The sequence below is a fragment of the Sycon ciliatum genome, chromosome 6 (genome assembly GCF_964019385.1).
Source record: "Sycon ciliatum chromosome 6, ocSycCili1.1, whole genome shotgun sequence".
Classification (NCBI taxonomy): domain Eukaryota; kingdom Metazoa; phylum Porifera; class Calcarea; order Leucosolenida; family Sycettidae; genus Sycon; species Sycon ciliatum.
This window is the reverse complement of record NC_088648.1, coordinates 25542138-25566472: the sequence shown is the minus strand read 5'-3', so window position 1 is coordinate 25566472 and position 24335 is coordinate 25542138. Positions and strand designations below refer to the sequence as shown.

At 47.3% G+C, this 24335-nt stretch overlaps 1 protein-coding gene across 1 annotated transcript; it reads right to left on the bottom strand.

Moving 5' to 3' along the window:
* Positions 1-7408: 7408 nt before the first annotated feature.
* On the bottom strand, positions 7409-21157 carry LOC135819773 (uncharacterized). Its single transcript, XM_065333040.1, has 10 exons — positions 20781-21157; positions 14376-14495; positions 13914-14051; positions 13357-13452; positions 12681-12854; positions 12189-12341; positions 11589-11822; positions 10895-11117; positions 9722-10125; positions 7409-9370 (listed from the first exon to the last, which is right to left on the bottom strand). Exons 1-10 carry the CDS (start codon positions 20866-20868, stop codon positions 7938-7940), a joined length of 3063 nt encoding a protein of 1020 aa, XP_065189112.1. The 5' UTR covers positions 20869-21157; the 3' UTR covers positions 7409-7937.
* Between the last annotated feature and the right edge of the window lie 3178 nt (positions 21158-24335).

The following is a 24335-nucleotide window of genomic DNA, read 5'->3' as shown; positions in this document are numbered from 1 at the left end:
GTCTACTCACGATCACGTACTAGTACTGTTCAGTGCATGCTGCAAGGACTAGCTGTCACCGCATGCAGGACATGTCGCCACAGCCAGTGGAACCCCTCACACTCACACGGTCTCCTCCTGTCCAAGCAAGATAATGAGCATGCAGCCAGTTACAGTCACGACTCACTAGTTCGGAGGGCTGATGCGAGGAGTCGGAAGACATCAACGCCGGGCGAATCCGCTACCCCGGTACGGAGAGGCGCGGCACTTCCTTTGCCAAATCAGCGTGTTGTTGGCGTTCGTACCACTAGTTGCACTGCCAGCACTGGCAACAGCAAAAGCCAAAACCTCTTGATCTACAATGTCAATTTTGTTTACAATGAATGATGATGTACATGTACATGGCATATTGTGTAGGTGAATGCAACCACACGTTTGGCACGGGTGTTTGCAGTGCATGAACTCTGGCCAGTCGTCCCCGTACGCAAAATGCGTACGCATTCGGATCTACCGTACATTTCCTCATGTTTTGGGCGAATCTGAGCGGTACGACGCTGTCGAATTGGGCCTGAATTTGCCCTGAACCAGCCGCTATCGGAGTAAAATTAGGTGTTTTGAAGGCCACACGGGAACACTGCGGCCATATCTTCTTTCCTGTGTCGTTTGTTTGAAAATCGGAGTGTTTTTGAGCTCGTAGTTTCGTCTTCGTTGTGGAATGGCCGTGCGTACATTCTCCTTGGAATTACCAAAGTCACAACCCCGTTTATTACATTACTAAGAGTTTTGCCGGCAGCCACGATAGTTTTTATCCCTGCTTCCATACATCCTTTCATTGAATAGCCAAACGAAACTTTGTGGCGCGCCTTAGTTTTTTGTGGCGCGGGGGTCTCAAGTTTGTCACTTCGAGTTGTACACAACAGCCACATCATCTCAAAGGACCAAAAACACCAAGTGAGCAAAGTATTTCAACGTTGCGATTTTGCGATTTTGCCTGGCCTGCTGTGAAGATGGAGACTTCTACTCGGTAGCAGACACTCGTTTCAATAAGCTGGGAGGGAGAGCGTGGCGAGTAAAATGTTGGGATGAAAAGAGCCACATTCTCTCTCGGAAAAAGTCGTCGTTCCCACACGTACACACGTACACTTGCTCTAGCTCTATCCAGATCTGCAGAAGGCTAGATTTTGCATGCACGTGCGAGATTCGCATCCGCCGCTCACATAGCCAGAGTCGAAATTTTTGTACTCTCGGATTTGCCGCCATCTTGACGAGTGGCCGCTGCGAAACACCCGTGTTGGGCGTGCGAGCCTGTCATGCAGGCGCTAGGCGCGGCGCGCGTATCCTGCAGAGTTTAGCTTTGCAGGCGCTAGGCGTCAAGGGTGTGCACTGTGCTGAAAGCTATCTATCGCTCTACTGCGCGATTCATCCATCACGAGTGTCGAGTCGCGTTGTGCCTAGCCCTTCACTGTTCACTTCAGTCCAGGATTCATGAATGCCGGGACGGGAAGTGCATGCAGAATCCTGGATTGTTGGACCGTTGATGTTACAAAACTCAAAAGTACGTAGACCTACGACAGTACGAGCTAGTAACATGACTGCAGCTGTCTGTTTTTTTTGTTTTTTGTTTTTTTCAGGAATCCGGCCACAACGCCTGCACAAATACGTGTACATTATGTCATGTACATACGATGACATAACCATAACATAACAATAATAATAATCTTTATTTTAGGATTACCCAAAGGCTAACGCCTATCTCGGGCTATCTGGGGGATCTCCTATTTGTGTATATACTAGTAACATAGTTTTAAAAGGATGCGAGAGAAAGTGCGCAAAGTGAGTGTGAAATGTTGGTTTGAAAAAGGAATAATAAGAAACACAAGGAAAGAAAGTACATGTAAGACAGGAAAGAAAAGAACAAGCATGTAAATCAATGATTGCATATCAAAGGTGTACCAGCGCAGTCGAACTGATACTTAGCAATGTGAATACGTAAATGACGCTTGAATTCAGATAGGGAATCTAAAGTTGTCAATCGGGGTGGAAGACAATTCCAAAGAGAACCAGTTTTCTGTAGGAAAAGGGATGAAAAAATACGAAACAAAGCCCTAAAAAAATACTAAACAGCCTCTGAAACCGCCAGCGTGGCGGGAGGCTCTTGTTGCTCCATTCTTTTCCGTGTTCCAGACCCTCTAAGGCACACTATACATGACCTTAGGAGGGCAAAGGAAATGCGGCACCTGACAAATGCCATGACTTGTGAATATGGTTCATTACGTCTGTCAGCCAGCAGCGAATCAAACTCTTGAACGGCTGGACAGATGGAGACCAAATTTTCAGAGATTTTGCAGCTATTCATGCTCTTTCAACTAATGTAGTACTAGATATGAATTTAGAAATTCGATTTTTCAAGGATTTTACGACCAGGCTGCCTAGGCCTTGACGGATTATGCTAGCATAATATTTCGCATAATTCCTACCAAAATCGAATAATCGCATAATTCGAGGCAAATTGCATACGAATCGCATAAAATTGTAATAATCCGCCTGTTCGCATCAAATTCCATACAGTTGTACATGTTCTCCAAGTACAAGTACAAGTACATATGTAGATGCACCAGGAAGTTGTAGGTTTACGACTCCCTTGATAATATGTCCAGTCCACTACAATCAGTGATGGTCGTAGCCAGGTCGGACGATGCGTTGACCCCGTTGAACTTTTGCTACTACAGTACAACGCCCTCTACAAAAAAATTCCCTTGTTATTTTGCACAGAACTATTTTGCATTAGCAGCATATGTGAGCATAATGCGGCATAATATGGTAACTTTTAGCATAAAAATGGCATAATTCTGCAATTTTTTCAGCAATGCGAAAAGCATAATTTCACGAAAATATTAGCATAATCCGTCAAGGCCTAAGGCTGCCCCCTTAATTAAGGCGTAGACCAAAGGTAGATGGGGCTATGGGGAGATGTCATGTACATTGTACATGTACAATGTACATGTAAAGAGTATCTACATGTACATGTACACGAGGCGTGAAGAGTATCTATCTATAATGGTTCTACAACACACACTTGAGAGGGACGAAAAGCGTTTCTTCTGTAACTCTGAGTTTCACGGTTTTAACCGATCATCATGACAGTATGGTTCTACAATGTAGATTCTCCCGCCACACAATTAATGTATTCGTGGTAGCGAAATAGGATACGTTATTAATGTTAATATAGCTATGAATAGAATGAAGGCCGCAGACATCACGCAACTACGTTACTTGTTTGACATGTATTTACTGTGTATTTTATAACAAAAATATTATTGAAAACCCATAATCGATTTTCTTGTTCCTATCATCAGTGGGAAAAACGGAACTAAGGATACAACCAAAGAAACTGAAGTTAAGTACTGTAAATAGAAAGGTGTTAGAAATAACAAACAAGTAACGTAGTTGCGTGATGTCTGCGGCCTTCATCCTATTCATAGCTATATTAAAATTATTATCTCCACGCAGATTATTTGTTATTAAGTTATGCAGTTTTAATACACGAGATCAAAACGGAGTTTATAATATTATAATTATGTGTGTGTACGTGGAGGGTGGGGGATCGGCTATGTACTCATACTGAAGTCAACAAAGGACTGTACTGTGAAAAGACAAAAACAGTTTGCGGGGATTCCCTTTTTTTAAAGTATACAATGCTGTCGATCGAACTGCGCTTCCTGTGCGGAGAAGGGGGCTCACACCCCCTCCCCCAGAGTGTCAGTTTCCTCATGTCTAACTCCAAAAACGAAGTGAATATTGTAGTGATCATACTAGCCGAAGTTATAAAAATACTGCTACTACCCACACGTGTGTTACTCCTTTATATCATTACTCTGATGATGGGCCAGGCCCGAAAATTTGGTGTAATGTTAATTTTAATTTCGGTTTGAATGGCAGTGAAGAGACCGTTTTTGGAGTTGAGAAGTGAAGTTTGCATGATAAGTAAGTGGCTGTGTTGGAGTTTGCGGACAACAAGAAAAGTTTACTCCTATATACATGCAATCACACCCCCCCCCCTCCCGGCTTTAAAGCACTGTGAAACAGTCATGTCTATATTGAAGAAAAGCGTATTGTGTATGTGTGAGGGGTCAAGGATTGGAAGAACGTCCTTAAAGGCTGACAAGAAGAATCTTTATAGCTAGTGAGGATTGGCTGTGAGATATTGCTGTTTCTCGAGATGTCTACAATACTAGGACATTTTAATAAAGGAAGGCGGCGGAGATTTGCTGAACGATATTGCTGTTTCTCAAAATGTCTACAAAAATCTCTGGAACACAATCACAACTAAGGTCTTCCGCTGCCTAAAAAATGTCTAATGTCTAAAATACTACGCGAGCAGGAAGACAATCTCCAGAAACGTGGCAACTAGAGTATGTGTATGCCTGTTACCTAGACAAGCAATGGTGACACCCAGTGCTATTCACTGAGAGCAACAATATGCAATGTACATGGACGTGGACATTTTCAGGTTGCTATCAAAATAAGCTAACAAAAAACCCTTGGAATAATCCCCACGTCTTATGCACACCTACTAATACTAAAACCGGGTACTTGTAGTTAGGCAATATCTCACCACACATTTGTACTCAGGTTGGGTGAGTTAGGTGGACCTAGGTGAAATGCTGAGAATTTCTTCAAACAAGATTTGGGATAACGGTGGGTTCAGGAACACAACTGTGAAAATTTAATTTCACCCTATGTTGAGTCCAGTAAAGGTGTTCCCAGCCTTACCCACATACTTGAGATTATCGTGGTATGATCTCAGCAATCAATCTGTACTGAATTCCTAATATGGGATGGCTGGTCATTCGAATCATCATTGGCTGGGATGGCTGGTCAGTTGGATCATCATTGACTGGGATGGCTGGTCATTTGGATCATCATTGGCTGGGATGGCTGGTCATTTGGAGCATCATGGGCTGGGAATGTGGGATGGCTGATCATTTGGAGCATCATTGGCTGGGAATGTGGGATGGCTGGTCATTTGGACCATCTTTGGCTGGGCCCCAGACTTGATCAATTTATTTCCAAGCACTGATGAAATTGTCACTTCAAATTTATAACTATAGCACTGGTACTACTAGTATTGCATGTCCTGGCTTCCACCACCAGCACCCACTCAGCCAAGGCCCTCCATGTCCAGTGCCAGTGGTGTACCAGAGCCAAGCTGTGTGTAGGATTTCAAGTCGCAACTTTTCCACAAATGCTCAGCACTTGTTCATAATACACCAGGCAAGTAGCAGCAGGCAGGAGACCAGGCCCGACGCAACGAACGCCACTGGGGTCGGTTGGAACATCATGAACACAACTCGCTTTTTCCACTTCCAGCCCTGACCTCGCCAATCGGACTTGACATACCGCCGGTCCAGCAGCGCAGTACCCGTGGTGATATCTGCTTTCAGGAAGTCGTCTCCACTGCTAGTAGCAGTATTAGCTTCATTCTGCTTCTTGGACGCTGATTTCCCAAGAAACTGAAGCAGCGATTTATCGGCCCTCACGGTGTAAACAGCACCATTGATCGCGTCCATAATTCTGACAGGAGATGGCAGTAGTCTCTCCCATGTCGACCTGTTGCCAGTCGTAGATCTACGACTTTCCAGGAGCAACCGGGCGGCTCGCTCCTCATTTCGCAAACGCCGCTCCAGACGCGCTTCAGCGTCGTCCACGTCCGCACGGTTGTTCGATTCAGTGCGATCGTTTGTGTTGCGATCCAGCACACCATCACACTTGAACAATAGAATGCAGGCAACTAGCGCTGCGCTGCACAACAGGCAGACGAACTCTCGACGCTGACTGCTTGTACACGAACTAACAGTCATATTCTAGGACGAAGTTCCTGGGCTAAACAACGAAGACTGCACCACAAAAAGGATTCTTTCTACTATTCTCCGAGACTGGTGATACCTGCATCAGCTCATAGTTGTCACACAGTGGCTGTAGCGAATTCTGGCAGCGGAAGAAATGTAAAGAAAGTAATGTCACGAAACACGGACACAAACAGGAACGACGGTTGATCCAGGTCCACTATCGGAATACAGAACTCAGCTAGTGTAGGTCTACGCGTACTAGTTTTCCACAGGAGTTGGCGGACGAAAACTGGAAGAACGGCTGAACAGCTGGGATAGTAAGAGCTGAAATCAACAACAGCAAAGAGCGAAGCAGCAAGGAAACACTACGCAAAGAAAGTCGTTGTTTTCATCGTCACATGCACGAGACACAAGTCAGCCTCGCACACCACCGTTTGGCAATGCAGACTTGCAGTCTGCAGAGCGAGTACAAGTGTAGAGCTGAGCCTGAGGCCGTGAGGGTCGACAGGTCTCAAAGGCGCTATGTAGTATGGATATGGGCCCACGACTCACGGGCGATCTGGCTCAAACCCGCTAGCTGGCACGTGAGACTCTACTCATGGAATGATTGCAGTACCATGTACCAGTCTCGTACTCTACACCTGGGTACCTAGCCTAGCCCATGCAGGCTAGCGCCAAAAAGACACCGTCGTGTCGCTGATGGACATGTGACAGCCGGTGACAGAGAAGCCTTCTCTGCCCGTCTCACGGCGTCTGGGGAGCAGAGCATGCGACTCGATGCGAGTATCACCATGACTCGCATGATACTCCACTGGCCTGGGTAGAGGACAGACCAATCTTTTGAGTGTAGGTTGTTTCCAAGACTTGGCTAAGTAACAGTTGGCAAGAGAACACTATACAGTCTACACTCATCTTTTCAAGTATTTTATTTATGCAGTGGTAATACTAGTTTGCTGTCTTATGTTCTCAGAATGCGCGTCGACTTGATGTTAGTGTTGGATTAGGCATTTGCCAGGTGTGTGCATGTGCAAATCACCACCGAGGCCAGGCTTGAGCAGAGCCTCACCCAGGCAGTGAAGGATGAGTAGTTCACTGTGACACACAGCGCTTGGTCATCCAGGCCTGTAACGCCAACGCGAGGGACGGCACCGTGTACCAGTCTAAGGAAACAAAATTAAATTTTGTAATACAATCATACAATACAATCATAGACCGTACTTCCTTTCTTCTCAAGGGTGAATGACTCGCATCATGCGGCATGCAGCGGGTAACTGGGTGGATCATACGCTGCTGTCAACACGAACAACAGCGTCTTTGCCCAGACTCGCTGTTACTGTCACTGAGCCTGACATATTGATTTTTTTTAATATTTCAGTTCTTCAGAGCAGCTTTTCTTCTTTTCTTTTTCTTCATTTCGCCAGTATGGCTGCCACACTAGTATAGCACTTCGTCTTGGGGTTGAGACATGGGATCTAGGAGGCTTCCATACAGGATGTCAGCCCACCTGTCCACACTGGGACCACAACTACCGGTATGTTTCCCTTTTCAAAAGAAACGCAGCCTTTCACCAGACATCTGAATAATGAACATGGCAGCCACTAAACAGATTGAAGACAAAGACTGATGGATACAATCATGACATTAATATTCATAGTTAGTTCCATAAAGAAAAGATAATACCGAAAAATAATAATCCTGCATTTGGTCTTCAGAAGATGATATTACAGATGTGGAGTATGCATGGATGGAGCATGGGAAAGAAATCTGGGGCATAACTTATCAATATAGAAACACACACCATTGTATGAGCGCGGTGGGTTTGTGTGTGTTTCAGGTAAACAGAAACGTGGATCAAAGTCGTCGGGTGAACTGAATTTCTTCAATGAAACGAAACCGTCGATAGTTTCACATGTGACAAAGGCTAGGATACGCACTGCATAAATTTGTCGGCAATAGAAAACCATACAGCCATCATACATGTAGTTATTAGCGTCTACTCTCAAGTGTCTCAGCGATGGTTGGCCTGGTGATTTGCACCACGAAGGCCTGCACTCACGCTATAAGCAGGGTGAGGGTCGCGGCTCTCTGCTACTTCTAGAATCGTCTGTATCATCTATTGCCGGCATTGTCGCTTGGCAACGACGGTAGCGGCGAGGGAAAACGGGGCATGCTGGCAGTTCTTGGCGGGGCCACGCGAGGGCCGGGTGTGTCTGTTGAAGACGACGATGATGACGCCTTCAGTGGACTCGACCGCGGCTTGGACGTGCGATCACCGTCGTCCTCGTCAGCTGAACGAATCTGTGACATTCCCTCTTTGCTAGCACTGTGCGTCATGACAGGTCGATCCCGCTTGGGAGGTGGCGTCGGCTTTGTTGTGTCCGTCCTGCTCAGGACACTATCTTCGGATTCTTGACGGGTTGCCAAGCTTGGCCGACCTCGCTTCGGAGGCGGCGCAGGCTTTGCCGATGAAGTGTTCGCAATGTCCTCTGTTGGCGACAGATACCCGTCTTCCGAGTCGAAGCTTTTGGAAGGTGAAATGGGCTTCGAGTGGGGCTTTGGTGCCGTGGAGGGCTTGACAGACTCAACTGGCCTGCTGAGCGAATCTGTTTCCGTGTCATCCAGTTTCGGTCGGTGCACTTTGGACGGCAGCCGGGGTGGCCCAGACGTATTTCGTGATTGCTCCACAGCTTGTTGAACGCCATCGGGCTCATCACTAGACGTGGTAGTCTCTTCTCCAGCAGGTGCGGGTGCAGGTGGTGGAGGCTGGGACGGCTTCACCAGGGTGTAGGATGTTTTTGCATTCAGCTGGGCTTCTTTGTACGTTGGAGGAGGCTCGGATGGCTTGACCTCGATGTACGGCTTACGGGCGGCATCGTCATTCAACTGCGGCCGGTTGTCCTTGGATGGAAGCTGCGGCCTGCTGGGTTTATCAGATGATCTAGATGACTCTTGAGTTTCGTTGGACGCGGGTGCAAGTACAGCATCTACATCGGGTAGTGCTGGTGGTGCTCGCGGTGGTCGTTGCGGCTTCCGTGATCCGCCTTTCATGGAGTCCTTGGGCGAGATGGTGGCATCGGTGTCGGGTAGAGGTGATGACGACTTCACAGAGCTGCCCGGTGAGCTATCTGATACTATTGCCGGTGGCGACGTGGACTGCGGTCGCATCGGCTGTTGCTGTGCATGCTGCTGGAAGCTGTGAATGAGAGCGGCGCGCGTTCGCTTGCTGTGATTGAAGGGCGGTGACGAAGGCGGGCTGGTCGGATTGCTCGGGTTCTCGTACTCAGAGTCGGAGTTAAGCGCCGCCGTCTGGCGCACTACACTGCTCTGACGCTGCTGCTTCAGCTGTAGAAGTGGCCGCTGCGTTTTCGGCGCCTGCTGCTTGCCGCCCGACGCGTGCGATTTCTTCATGGCTGCAGCGGCGGCAATGGAGGATGCGGTGGTGATGTTGCGACTTGGCGAGACGGCGGGAAGCGTGTCGGCTTGCTTGGAGTCGCTGACGCCCAGGAAAGAGGGCTGAGCCGGGAGTGAGCTCGGTAGCGTAACTGCAACGGGCGAACAACAACAAACAAAAGCAGAAGAGCAGTCGTTAGTCGTGACCAGTGGCGTAGGTGGTGGCTGCACAGCTTGGATACTTGACTAGACTTGTGCAGGCAGACTTCATGTGTGAATCGTAGAGCCAGCATGTCCAGCATCATTATGCACTAGTACAGGGAGAGGGAAATTGGGTGGATTCGGAACCATCATTTACGGAACCACCTCTATAAAATTCGGCAACACTCCAGTTTCAGAATTGGAAAGAACAGAATACTTATGCAAAAAGACACCCACACACAAAGTAACTTCACCATGCTACTTACACCCCGACAGAGAAAGGCACAGTTGTCAGTGCTTACATGCTTTGGCTGGGGACACGGAGCATGCATCCTCGTACGTGTCTTCCTCTTGCAGGTCGCACGAGGCGTAGTGCTGCGACTCCACTATCACATCCGTCGATCCCATCTGGCATGCAGACGGCGCGGTCGTCGCCAGGGCAATTCCCCCGGCGGTGGCGGTCGTAGCAGCACCGTCGACCGTCTCGGGGCTGGCGTAGATGTTGTGGTCGTCGACGATGCGATCCAGCGTGCGTCCTCTCTTGGCCAGCACCGCCGGAGGGGCGCTGGCTGTCACCATGGCGGCGGGAAGATGGCCGTGCATCTGCGGACCCTTTCCTTCTAAGCTGTACTTCTTGCCGGCCTGCTGCGGGGCAGGAGGAGGACTGGGTGAGGAGGGAGGAGCTGCGTACTTGTGTTGCGGGTTCCTGGGAACGTAATGAAGAAAAGACACCGAGAAAAAGAAAAGTTCATCACAAAGTACCCTGGGCATAACCCAGTGTTGCCACATCATTATAGCCAAATATAAGTAGGATAAAAAACAAAATGCATCATCCGGGGGCTTTGCCCGCAGACCCCCTCCCCTATATACCTCAATACACACACACATGCGCGCGCGGCACTGATAAGAAAAAAAATTCACGTTTTGCGTGAGACTCAGGCTGAGTTTGCCGATTTTCCCGAGACAGATGATTTCGCTTAGCGCCTTAGGAGAGAGCTATGGAAACACACGTAATGTGCAGTAAGAGCCAAAAATCTGGATCATGACTTCTAAATCACGCATAAGGTCAAACTTGGACACTTTCATGGCTGTTGTCGGCAGGAGAAGGTCAATTGTCAGCAGGTCGTGTCATGCCTCAAAAATAGGCAGGCTACTGACATGTCGGCAGGTGTGGCAACACAGGCATAACCAACCTTTTCACTGGGACAGTTCTACTGTACTTGCACCATATCCTTTTTTTTCTTGCCATGCAACCCCTTCTTCTCTTGCTCTCGTGAGCCGCTGATGCTGAGACCAAGGGTCAGTGGAGTGTCTCCAGCTACCCACCAACACAGCTACCCTGTAGAACTCGCCTTCCTATTGTTCTCTATTGTCGCTTTTCATGTTCTCCCGTAATCCCTTTCCCGGCGGGTCAGTGTTATTGACGTAAAAATATCAAACCCTAACAGGCGGTCAGTATTCACGTTAATCCTTACCTTGCTCTGAAGTACACAAAGAGCAGCACCACAAGGATGATCACTATGGTTACGGTGACTAGCGAGGCGATCAGCGCCGTATCTCCACCGCTGCGCGAGGACTCGACGTCCTCGACGTCGCCCACTGCCGGAATGACTGGTCGGGTAGACACCGCAGCGTCACCGCCACCGACGGACACCGCACCGATGACGAGTTGAGTTCCAAACACACTGACGGCAGGATCTGCGTATCACATGTAAATCACAAGCAGAGAAGACAAGCAGCCCATTAGGATGAAGTCTCAAGAAGATATCGAGCGGTCACTTCTGGGATGACCTGATGTGTGATTCTGAATAATCACTATGGTGATTCTGAATAGTCACTATGGTGATTCCAAATAGTCACTATGGTGATTCTGAATAAACACTGGGTGATTCTGAATAATCACTATGGTGATTCCGAATAGTCACTATGGTGATTCCGAATAGTCACTATGGTGATTCTGAATAATCACTGATGGGTGATTCTGAATGATCACTATGGCAAAGAAGCGGGAAGTACGAAATAGTGAGTACAGCGCTCTATGAGTATCTTAGCATAAGTACACCTGTTACACCGTGTTCACGGAAGCCCTGGCTGGTCCATGCTGTAGACTGAAAATGCTACGAATACGTGGTAGCAAAGCATGCACAGTTGGCGGAGCGCTGCACTCACCTTGCGTCGGCGGGGGCAGGCAGTCGCTCAGAATGTTGTCGTAGAGGCCGCTCTTGGTGCACTTGACGGTGGTGACGGCGTTGTCGGGCAAGCGCAGACCCCGACTGGCATCGCACTCAACGCTCACGCTAGTCAGCACTGCTACCTTGGCGGTGGTTGACCAGAGGGGCCGGCTGTAACGCAGCGTGCCAAAGGAGAGCTGCTGGTACGGGAAGCAGCTGATCTCGCCACACGCTGTCATTACACAGAAGTCAGAAAGATGCAGCAGAAAGATCAGTTACATGTAATCCTTTAAAGTATGCAACACGGCGAGTAAGGGGAAATGCCACAAACACTGCAAGTGCTTAAAGACCATAGACAAGGGGTCATCTTGAAATATGTGTGTGTGTGTGTGTGTGTGTGTGTGTGTGTGTGTATGTGTGTGTGTGTGGTGTGTGTGTGTGTGTGTGTGTGTGTGTGTATGTGTGTGTGTGTGTGTGTATGTGTGTATGTGTGTGTGAGGAGGGTAGAACATTTGAGATAGGCATCGGAATTGATGAGACAACCATCACGACGGCTAGAGAAAGCAGTACGTAGGTAGCCAAGTTCTAAAATCTTTACCTTCTCCTCGCTGACAGCATCGTCCCTTCTCGGCATCATAGACTAGGTCTGCGTTCTCTGGAGATACATTGCAGACGTACGACCCCAGCGTGTTCTTACACATACCGCAGTGACGCTCGCACTGGTGTAGTCCGGCTGAACACTCATCTTGATCTGCATATACACACACATACCAACAGAAACACACACACACACACACACACACACACACACACACACACACACACATACACATACCACCAGAAACACACACACACGCAGAAAAAACAGAATCAATGCTGTGCCAATGTATGTCACCAGACTGCCCCAGTTTGCAGCTGATACAGGCGGCATTGGTGCGTGACAACGACTCGATATTCTCCACCGGCCTAGACTTTTGAAATAACATGCTCAGGGTTTTGTTCCTGTTGAGCAAGCAAGGTCTCAGTAGTATTTGGAGTATTGAACCTGGCACTTGTAAACATAATCTTGTTGCATCGGGACTCGACTTACCAACACACGTCGGAGGAGTTGGCGGGTTCCATCTGCTGTTCTCGCAGATGCTGACCCGGCTGCCGTTGACCACGTAGCCGTCGTCGCAGTCAAACGTCTGGTACCGTATGCCGTTCTGCATGTCCAGTGCCGTTCTGCCGCGGTCAGGTGCTGGCAGCACGGTGCACTGCAATTCTGCGAGCCAAACACAATGTGTAGGAAAACAGGAAAAGAAGCGTCACTCCACGGCAGAGAATTCAGTGGTAGACAGTGTGCCCAAAAATGCCTCAAGGAAAGCATCAACCACTTACTGCAGGGATACGTCCATTGAATACCGTACAGGTGGAAAATTTCTTCGGTCAATAATTTCCCCAAAGAAGGGGAGTTCGTCCGGTTGAAAATTTGGTCCAAGAATCATAAGAGCGTATTGAAAAGCCGGACAAATCGACATTAGTCTGGCATTCGATTTAGTCCAAAAGCTCCCTGGACGAAAACGATGAAATTAAATTCCAGACGAATATTTCTGCTTATACAGCCCACTACATTTTGCACACAGGCATATGTTGTTGTGTTGTTTGTGTGAGAGCGGCTTCCCTGGAGAGGGAAACGATACCCATTGTGTTTACTGTGATCAAGATTGCAACAAATGGGACTTTGATGTCTAGCGAGGTGAAGTGGTGAAGTAGCCATGACTTACTCATTTCGCATTGGTCTCCAGTGAACCCGTCAACACACCGACACTTGTTCGGCTCAACACACGCACCTCCATTCAGGCACGGCCGATTGCACGTGGCTGTATGCAGCACACACACATACACACGAAGAAATCCAACAAAGAGATCAGCGGTGGACTTTGAGAATGATTTGCAACCCGTTTGAGAAGAGCCTAACGTGCTCAGTAGCTGATCAGCAAACTTGCAGCACACACTATCACTTTACAGTAAAACCTTTCAAGGCTTCCACTCGGATAGGGCAAACACTTGTCCCAGCATAGCACTGCAAGCAGGGCCAAGGGATGCTATTTCGGAGTATTTCCAGTCAAATGACCCTGGAAAAGAAGATCACCTGGCCACCGAGTGGTCATTTGTAGACAGGTTCCACTGTACGTCACAAGATCACCTACATGTACTCGATACACACCAGAAAAAATGCATCGCCTACCGACACAAACAACAGACTCAAGAAAAGTTAGCAATATTCTCTCACACGATTCGAAGCAAGTTCGTATCATGTGCACAGCCCTTACTAACTTACGTATTGTGCAACGTCCAGTGTCATCCTCGGACCAGCCACGGTCGCACTTGCACAAGCCAAAATACAGGTCGAAACTGACGTCGCTTTGATTACAAACTCCTTTGATGCAATGGCCTTTCAACCCAGTATCCGTGCAAACTGAAAAGAGAGAAAAAAGACGTACAAATCCACATTGTGTCCCACGCTCAGAGATTTAAATTATGAAGTACAAATCTTTCGAGGCAAAAATTCAAGTTACATTATTTTGGAAGTAGTTGGCAACTGTTCTCCCCGCACTGTTTTCCTACTCTCTATGCTATACTACAAAAGAAGGACGCCATAGCAACACATATTCTAGAAAGCCTTGCTTCTAGAAATGAAGTTTGTCATAGCAACACATATTCTAGAAATGAAGTTTGCCATAGCAACACATATTCTAGAAATGAAGTTTGTCATAGCAACACATGGGGAGGATGTACTGACCTTTATCGCAAATAAGGCCATGGCGAAAGTTAGCGAACGTGCAGTCGCATTGTCCTGATGTGACGTTACAGCGAGTCAAGCCCGAGGGTGCGATGCAGTCGTCACTTGTGAGACACTGACCTGCAGGAAAAAAGACCACACGGAGAGACAGGAATCGAATTGAGGTATTTTACAGGGGGTAAGTGGTTGTAAGGTATGTTTCAGGTCTGGACAGCCTTTGACAGGACAACCACTGCAACAACGACAGCGGTCGGAAATTCCACAAAGAGATGTTGATAAGAATCGAATTTATATAACCACGACAACTGTATTGTATCTGCTGCCTACTCAGCATGGCATTAGTCCAGTTGCCAGGATACCTAACATTCTGCATTGTCAGCCAGGTCACCAGGTATCAATTCAATTAGAGCAATGAGCATTACATGAAATCACACAAGGGCAGTTTTCCAGGAGCATGCGGCGGACAAGTGAGCAAGGCACACATAATATAATACAGTGCTGAAAAGTATGCCAGCAAAATCTACACCAGCCACAAGAATCAATGGTTACACTGGAGCTCCTTCCAATGTGAGTGTGTTCGGCCTAATTCGCACCTAATAATCATAGCACACTGTCACATTCTCCCCCTTCACTCCACTCTTCGTGTAACTCAGATTACACAACAGACTGCAAGCAGTCCTTGTGGAATCTTCAACTGTCACAAGCAGTGGAAGATTTATCATCTAGATAATGTAATAATATACTTTATCTGTGTGCTATCCTTATAGTTATGTGTCACAGAGTGCACACCTGACGCATCCTTGCTTGTAGCAATTACTTCTGAACTGCATGCTGCTGGGAAGGCACTTGTGGAACTAGTGACGCAGTAGTACATTTCGTGAAACTTGGAAGTTGTATGGGTGTCAACTTGAGGGTGACTTCTGTCCTTCCCAATGTGAACCGTAATGCCTTCGGGGCTGCCAGTGCCAGCCATGTACACCACAACAAACTCTCTATGCCAATAACATGTTCGCTCAGAGTCTGGGACCGGTGTGGTGAAAGTTGAGCTGTTCTGGTAATGCTACACACACACTGCTCATTTCTCAGCGACACGGTCCCCCACGAACTCACACAAAGACATTTAATACACATGTTCCCTTGCTATGCACAAGGAGTGTTTGAATTCCACGGGCAAACATTACCGTCGATAGTAGGCATATTTTAGGATACAAATTAATAATCTAACCCCTGCTATTTTTCTAGAGTGTCGCCATTTCCAAGTGTGCCCCAGCTATCCATGTTATTTCCCCATCCACTTGGAAACCTAGGGCCTGGTACTAGTGGGCAGAGCACCACATTCTAGACGGACCTATGATGCTGGAACACTCACTCCTGTCACAAGAGTGAGTCCAGAAAGTGTGGTAGAGTGAGCCAGATGCAGATCCAGTGAGAGGCTTCTAGATGCAGATATCTGTCACCCCTCTCCAGGCTGTCCAGCCCTGCACGCACTCTGGCAGTTAGCCATTGACACAGGAGTGTCAAGTGGTCCACTCGATCCTCTCTCTCTGGCAAATTGCTGTGCACAGCATGGCTCCAAGGCCATGAAAGAAGCCGCTTGCAACTGCCAACACGCCACTACAAAAAGGATTGTGCTCCCACAAAACTGTCTTTTCACACCCTTAGCTTAGATTCAAAGAAAACAGAACTTTCCTATGACTGTCTTATTAATATTCAGGAAATCACATCCATATTTGAGCAAAATAAAGGCGGCTGCAGAATTCACCCGTGCTGAATCGTGACAACAATATTATGTTGGAGCGCCATCGAACAAGGGTCAGTTTGCTTATGCCAATATGAAATTGACTGCAAGCAGGATGGTGAATTTCAGCCCCAGGGGTACGCTGTGCAGTCAATGACTGGTGCCTAGTACGGAATTCTCAATTCACCAGGTATGACACTGTGCACGTTTCCCCTGCCCTGTCCTAAATCTGGAGTTTGTCACTTCCTTCACCATCCCGTTTCATCCAGAAATATCTCGGACACGGAGCAGGTCCACTTTCATCATGACGCAGTATCAAAGTGCCCACGCTTAAGTCCACGTCCCATTAACTCTTTCCAAGACAGCCGATTCCCCTACTAAAATATCGGACTTCTCGACCCAGCTGGACTTCAGCCCAAATGTCACACATTCGCATTGCACAGGTTTCTCCGACAGATGCTACTCTCGCAAAGCAAAGTTCCACCCAGGGAAACAAACGACTATCACTCATAATTCATTGCTTTCACCTTTCGACGCAGCAGTGCTACACAATCATGTACACGTGTTTCTATTCGAGGAGTGATTCACCGCACGCCTGAAGAGAATCTATACAGGGATAGATTAACCTCAGCAAGTGTTTCAAGTCTGACTTGTCCGCCCCGTGGATGCCACTTCACGTGCTCAAAGATCATATCCCCAGATTAGTTCAAGTAAGATTATGATAGCACAATAGGTGTATCGTATCTTTGTTCAGCAAGTATACCTCCTTTGGCATTTTCGTTTCTCCCGCCGACGTCTTGTGCATATTTAGGCAATTGTGAACACTACATGGGGTACGTGTGTGATTTCATATACCCCATCACAAGCCCGAGCCTTTGTCACCAGACACATGGTTGTATGCAGATCATCTGCAGACATTGGTTATCTTTCCAGTCCCACTGGGGGGGGCAAAGACACAGCGCAGAAGTACTTAGCCTCAGGTACGTGGCAGCAGGAATAATACAGCGGGAGACACTACCAAGTAGATGCTTGGTCTGCCTAAATTAGTTATCACCCACACTGACTGCATTACAATCTAGTTTAGAACTGAAGACTTATGCACTGTAAACAGCAACACACGATCCTCGTTGCTTGCCCGACCAGGGCCACTTCCTGGCTCCCACCAACACATAATATCAATCAAGGCTAGTGATGCAACGGATATCAGGATACGGCCTATTCAACAGTAATCAGAGAAGAAGAGGCACATCCACCCACACTCCAAGATATCCTGCAGCAATTCCTTTCCTATGTGTCCAGAACGCCAGTCAAGACCAGCACCAGAAAAGAAAACTCTGTCAGTTGCTCTCTTGCTGTGGCTGGGCGGGTGGAAGTGTTTCAATGCATGGCCTGAATAATACTTCACTGATCATCTGAGCAGTGTTTTAATCAGTACTGGATTACATTGTGCCTAGCATGCCTACTTGAAAATCACAAGCATGTGTGTAGTGAGCACTTGACTGGAGTTAGTGTGCTAATACATCACCTGACTTCTGCTCATCCTGGGATACCTTTCTCAGAAGTGTGCACAACATACAGTATAACATTTACATGGCTATGGATACAGAGAAAGGGACACTGGCACTCAGCTCGCAAATGTACCCTGTTTCTGAAAATGATTCAAACATGATCTTATGTCACCAGATCAATTCTAGTGGTGGCATCCAACCTGAACTGATCGCCAGGAAGAGTTGATCAATATTTACTTATACGGAAGAGAAAGTGCAGCTACGTTCTCCCCAAACGAAGGTGTTCACAATACTAGTATGCAGTCCATTACCCCAGGAATATCCTGCATTCTAAAATTTTAACAATGTTCATACATACTTTGGAGATCTGGGAACTAATTTATGGGTGCTCTTTATGGGTTTGTCGCACACACATTCTCTACTCTACAGTGTTCTATAGAATCCTGAATGGGACCATCATTATCCAATGAAGCCCAGGTAATTTCAAGACATGAAGCCATTCTAATGTCTAGCTAGAACGAGGACAACTTCATCTACTACAGGATGAACAAGCAGCGAAGTCCCCGACTCTTGCTGCGCTGAACGGGATATAGTGAGTATGCAGTGCACGCCGTTTAGAACAAGCAACTGAAAGATCTGCCACGATACACACACCGGGGGAGAGTGTTACGATGTAGTTGTCGGAGTGTGGGTCATGCAAAGCGTGAACAGCATGAACGAGGCCGACAGTGTTACACGCACAGCTCGGGTGCACTGATACTACTCCGCTCCAGTATAGCAAACATTCATCACCGCACAGGCTGCTACAGCGCGCCGAGGATCCGTGTGGCACCTCCGTTTCCAGCGGACACCTGTTTGCCTTCGGGGCTAGATCGCCCTGTACATGGCGGCAGTATACAGGGTCAACATATATCACCCCGTACACATTAACGGCCTGCATGTCCGCCGAAGCGTGACCACGGGAGGATGCATGCGGTCAACATAGCCACGGGAGGATGCACAAGGACACGTGAGCACAGCTCCCAACACCCCGGACTATTCGTCAGTCACATGCCAGTCATCAGGAAGAAGGTGGTACACATTGTGGAGTTTCCTCTTGCCCATCACAAACACTGATACAAAACACTTGTAACACTGCGAAAACATTGCATGCGTTTCAGCCAGTTACTCGAGCTCCACTGCCGAGACCGAACAAGGTCACAACAGCTAGCCGCCCGGATATTGGGTAACAAGTATACACAATACTGTCGAAGGTATACCTTGTATACAAGTATACAAGTATACATCACTTTCGCAGGTCCGGTCATATCTCAATCCAAAGACACTAACAACCGTATCTCAGCAAAGTTGGTGTCAATTTAGCTGATGGGCGGGCATAAGAAAGATTCCATGTGCAATAGGGAGGAAGGAGGAACACCTTCTAGAAATGTAACCCCACAGAACAAAGTTTAGCAAGGCAAGGGAAGCTACTAGTTATTTATTTCTATTGTGGACGCATGTTGAGCAATACATTGTTCACCAGGTCATATCAGGAATACCTTGAATACCTGTTTTGTTTGCTCAGTGAGCTGGTTGCCTTGTCTACTACAAGTACAGAATAGGACTGGTGCGCAGCAAGAGTTTTCTATGGAGTTCTGCGTGCAGAAACTACTGATACACAGACAACCACCTTGCACACCAGGCATTCAGTCACACCATGTCCCTCCCCCCAGACCATACAATACAGCACTCAACGACACCAATGATCAGAGCAGGTCACACCTGCATGCAGAGAACTACACACAAGTACACACACGTAACAAGGATGAAGGTATTGAGTACTGCTGGGTACAGTAACAGTCACACAAAACCAGCCATGATTGTTCTAAACTATTTTCGATTGTTTGAGGCAGTGGAAACACATAATTATTTCCAGACGTCTCTATTCTTGTGGATCTAAACACCGCAATTGATTACCCGGAGGAGAGTATCTCTGGCAACAACACAGCAACCATACACTCGCCACTACTGGAGCCTGGACAAATGTTGCTCTATACTTCGTAAAATCATGCTTGCCCAGTCTAAGTAGGGCAGTCTTGATAAGGTAGGAAGAGATCAGTGGGAGAACGCTATCACAGATTATCGCTGAGCTGCGAACGGATTTCACCTGGGATACGTCCCAAGAGGAATCTCCGGAGGACAAATCGATTCCTAATGAAATAATTCTCAACGAGCTACACGTCAAGCACGTGTGCGGCATCGCATCGGATCGTTGCCACCAAGGGACTGAAGTACCAAGGTCGCAAGACTTCCAGCCCGGCTAAACGTGTACTGGGATCGATTATGAGGCTGTTGACAGCCAATGTTGTGCAGATCTCAAACAAAATAAAATCTTTCCCTGTACCACCAGGGTGCACCCCTAATCGAAATCTAATTGATTATGCGAACATGTATTGCTTTCAGCCTTTACACGTTTTCCCAGTGGTACACTGTCAAGAGTTCGCCAAGACGACCGTTATCGGAGGTCCTGTGCGCGGAGCTTGGTCATTTGGCTTGTCAAAATCGTCGATTGAAATGTCCAAAATTGCACAATCCCCTCGCTGTGTGTGCTGAGGAGTGTCTAGAGGCGTTAGGAGCTGCACACCACAATTTGGCAGCGCTCACATCCCTAAAGAGGATGCGAGCTCAGTCCCCATTATCTCCCTGGAAGGATCACGTTTCTACACACACAACGAGCAACTACCGTCTGCTACCCTACAGGACAACTCCCAAAGCCAGAAACAAAAGATCAGAAAGCATGTTTTGCAGAACGCGAGTGGTGTTCACCACACGGCACACCATCAGAGGGCTAGTCACATTTACCAATGCTTGTCTGAAGCTGACAAAGCACCAAAATTAATAATAGATATAAAAGTATTGGACTACCCCAAAGAGGAGAAAGAGTTGTACACATTGTAATCTATCAGGGAGGAACGCCACACAGCACTGCTCTAGAGCAGTCAACCATCGCTACAGATGCATCTCCAGCTACGAAAAACATGCGCACAGCAATACCCACAGAGGGCGGACCAACTGATGAGCTCCTAACCCCTAGCGAATCTGATTTGAGAAATTTCACCACCTCGCCCAAAGAGAGTGATAGGATTAAAATAAATATATTTCTGAAGCCATAAAACCTACCGTTCGCTGACGCGGAGACGCAGTAGAGAACTCCAACAACCAACAAGACGAGGTTGTTCGCCGACAGCAGGTGCTGGTGATTTGACATGGTGGCTCACTGCTAGCTGACGCAAGGAAGCACTGATTCGAAGTTAGTTGGCTGTTTCAGCCAGCAATTTCGGTGATGGCGATCTCGCTAACGGGACGTCGTTTGCAACAGGCTCATTCAAATAGCGCAAGACTACACAGCAAGTCACACAGGGTTCGTACGGAGGAACACGGGGATTATGGGACGTATTGTTTTCCAGGATTGAGATCTTCTGCAACCTGAAAACTCAACGAGGTGCAGACTCTCCCACACACACACACAGGCCCCAGCTGAGAAAAAATTCTCCTTCAACATGTGCACTGGAATATTTATACCCTCGCACGAGAAACGCGTGACCTGGTGACTGCATGTAGGCTATATAGCGCTAGCTGGGCTCAAATCAATTTTTTGTTTGCTGAGCGCGCAACGAGTGACAGCGACTGTATGCATGCAGGGGGTCTAGTCGGGCGATCAATGGACAGCTAGCTAGCTCAAAGTACTAGTAGCTGGCTCAGCCCACTGGCACTGGGCAGAGTGATCCCCGTGCTACTTCTCATCATCATCATCTGCACTGTCAGTCAGTCAGTTCTGTACTGGCTGGTTCTGGTTCTGTACAAGTCATGGCTGTAGCCTGTATCTACATAGTACATAGTGTAGGCAGTGTAGTCTTTGCTGGCTTTGGCTTTGCAGATCATGGATCATGCATGTAGACGTACAAAACAGCCTCAGTACTATGGCAGTATGGGTAGATCTACACGACTTGTACTTGTAGATCTGCATACAAAGTCACTTGTACATGCATGACTGACTAGGCTGTGCACAATCATGGACATGGGATCTTGTTTCAGCGACTATCGTTGACTGCAGAGTGCAGTGCAGATACCCCACGCAACACAGATAAGACTCTGTCAGTCACAGATCTTCTTCTGTGCGGGTGTGCAGAGTCGCTGTCACACTCACACTCACACAGTCACAGTCTAGGCACACTCACAGTACAGGTGCCAAGCAGCCATCAGTGACAGTCAGCGCTAGTGGGACTGGTACTTTGGTATTGCCCTATTGGGGCTGGCCGTGCACTAGTGGTAGATCTACTGACTGAGGCAAAGCGCACACTCCCGCGCGCAGCTCTTGCCTGTCCTGACCTGAGCTCGATGCCTTGCACGGACAGAGGTGTAATCTTTGACTTCGACTTAGAAATCTGACAGGCATGGGCAGGAAGATACGGGGCACGTGTGAGCGAGACATACCGTGTATGGCTATATCTATCTCTGATCCTCTGCAACGGTCGGCCGGTTCTACAAGTAAGGTATTTCCTAGAGCTGTTGTAAAATGTTGCCGTCGGGCTGGAGTTGCAACAGCTTCACACCTTCATTATACTTTACAAGTACAAAAGAGTGAAATTCTTTGAAGGATGTAAAAAAGATTGGAATATTGAGCAAAGCAAAATTAATTTCTTGAACATCGAAAATATTGAAGCCAATGGCAATGGCAATGAACGGAAGTGACGTGTTTGCAATGCGAGGGTCACGGACGACTCAGGACACTCCACGCTGCACCTTCCCTTCCACCGATACACTGTATTGTACTTGCACGCGAAATCATGCATTAGCACGGAGTCTGTGCTAGCAACAAACTACGCCAGGTACGAAAATCAACACAATCATTCAGCTCTCAAGTCAAGTGTTGAAGTGGACCAGTCGCTAGGATAATCACAGTCATCGTGACATTTCCATGGCGGTGGCCAGATACTGCTCATTCAACCAATATCAACAATACTGTCAATAGCGTACCTTTCCGTACTGCATGCAGCCACCATAATCTCTGGCTTCAGTTCAGAATCAGAAGGCTTTTCTTGTATCGATTCACCTGAATGATGGGCACAGAGTCATCAATCAAAGCACGATTTGACCAGTACTGCAGTGCCTCCTGCATCCTGGATCAAAATGATACAGGCGTCACATGAATCCGGAAATCTGACGTAACAAACCCGCACACTTCAATGACTGATTACTAGTATGTAGTCCAACGTACATAATGAAGTACATGTACATGTACATGATTGCACATAATCTCACACAACAGGACGGACATCGATTCTAGATGGTTTCCTTCACGATCTGCTGAAATTAGGAATGGGGAGAATAGATGTTGTGTCCACCCACCATGGGCCAGGGCAGATGCCATCGCAACCTCCTGACTTGTAGTTACGCTGACACTAGTGACAGCAGACGACGACACTGTCTTTGCTTTCCCCAAACGTCATTGTGCCTTCAGGCTTCAACCCATCTGCTGATAATCATGCATCATAAGTTTATCGTACATTCATGTTTGAAAGTATACATGTACATGTATATTGTAGCTGTATTATCATACCAGGAAATTAGCCTTGGACATACAACGTACATGTACATTGTTAATCAAATATATGTACCATGCATGCACTTCTATCTTTTGGATAGGATAGATACATGTAAAGATTTAAGTGCATTTCCAGGATTCAGTCTATTTTTTATTTTTTTTTATTTCTGCACCTCGTGGCATGTCAAGACAGCCAATTGAATTGAGGAGAGGGTGAGACCACCCACGGAAGGAGAGAAAAAAGAAAATGAAGAGCACGTACACGAAGTGGGAAGGGATTAGCAACTTACAAAGCAATGGGATGCCCAGCGAGCCACATGTACATGTATGCAGCGCAAGTGGTGACTGTGATTTTGTTTACTGGGAATTTGTTAATTCCCGATCATTTGTTACCGGATATACATGTACAATGTACTAGTAGTGCATACAAGACTATTATTATTGTAGTAATTTCCTTCTCTCCTACCTAAAGCATAGCACTACACCACAAGACCATGCGCAGGTATTCTCCTGGCATTAACATAATATGACATGGCCAACAGCATCTTTATAATTGCCTGACGAATGCATAGCATGAAACTCAGGGTTGCAACCACCCATCCGTGTGCCTTGTTGTTCTGCGTTCTTCTCTTGGATGTACATGTACAATGTGCGTTATACTCGGGCCTCGCTGTATAGAAAATTCGTGTTCTGGGAAGGAAAGCTCTAATTCTCTCCCATTTTTGCCTCGATGTAATACTATTGTAGAAAGTGTCCACTGTTACATGGCGTTCTAAACTAGCAACATTCGTGTATATGTACATGACATATTGACTATTGTACATGTACATGTACATGTATCACCGTGAACAGTACTAGTCCGCTGGCTCCTCTGCCAATCCATGTGATTTTCCCTACCGCTCAGGGACGCAGTGCCAGTATACATGTAGTGTACACAAAAGGCACGTGAGTGATACGAATTAGGAGCACGGGGAAGATCTGGCACACCGTGTGGTTTACGATACTCAACCCCAGAGTCCCAGGTTCACAGGGGCACTGCCGGTACGTATGCCTACACCCACAAACAGATGTAGTGAGATAGCAAAGAATCAAAATTTAATGATGAAAATTCAATTGTACTTTGCAGGTAA

Coding starts and splice junctions, on each gene's coding strand:
- LOC135819773 (XM_065333040.1), bottom strand. CDS start 20,868: ATGTCAAATCACCAGCACCTGCTGTCGGCGAACAACCTCGTCTTGTTG. Junction 14,052..14,375: donor TGGCCTTATTTGCGATAAAG/GTCAGTACATCC, acceptor CTCTCTTTTCAG/TTTGCACGGATACTGGGTTG. Junction 12,342..12,680: donor AACTCCTCCGACGTGTGTTG/GTAAGTCGAGTC, acceptor GTGTATATGCAG/ATCAAGATGAGTGTTCAGCC.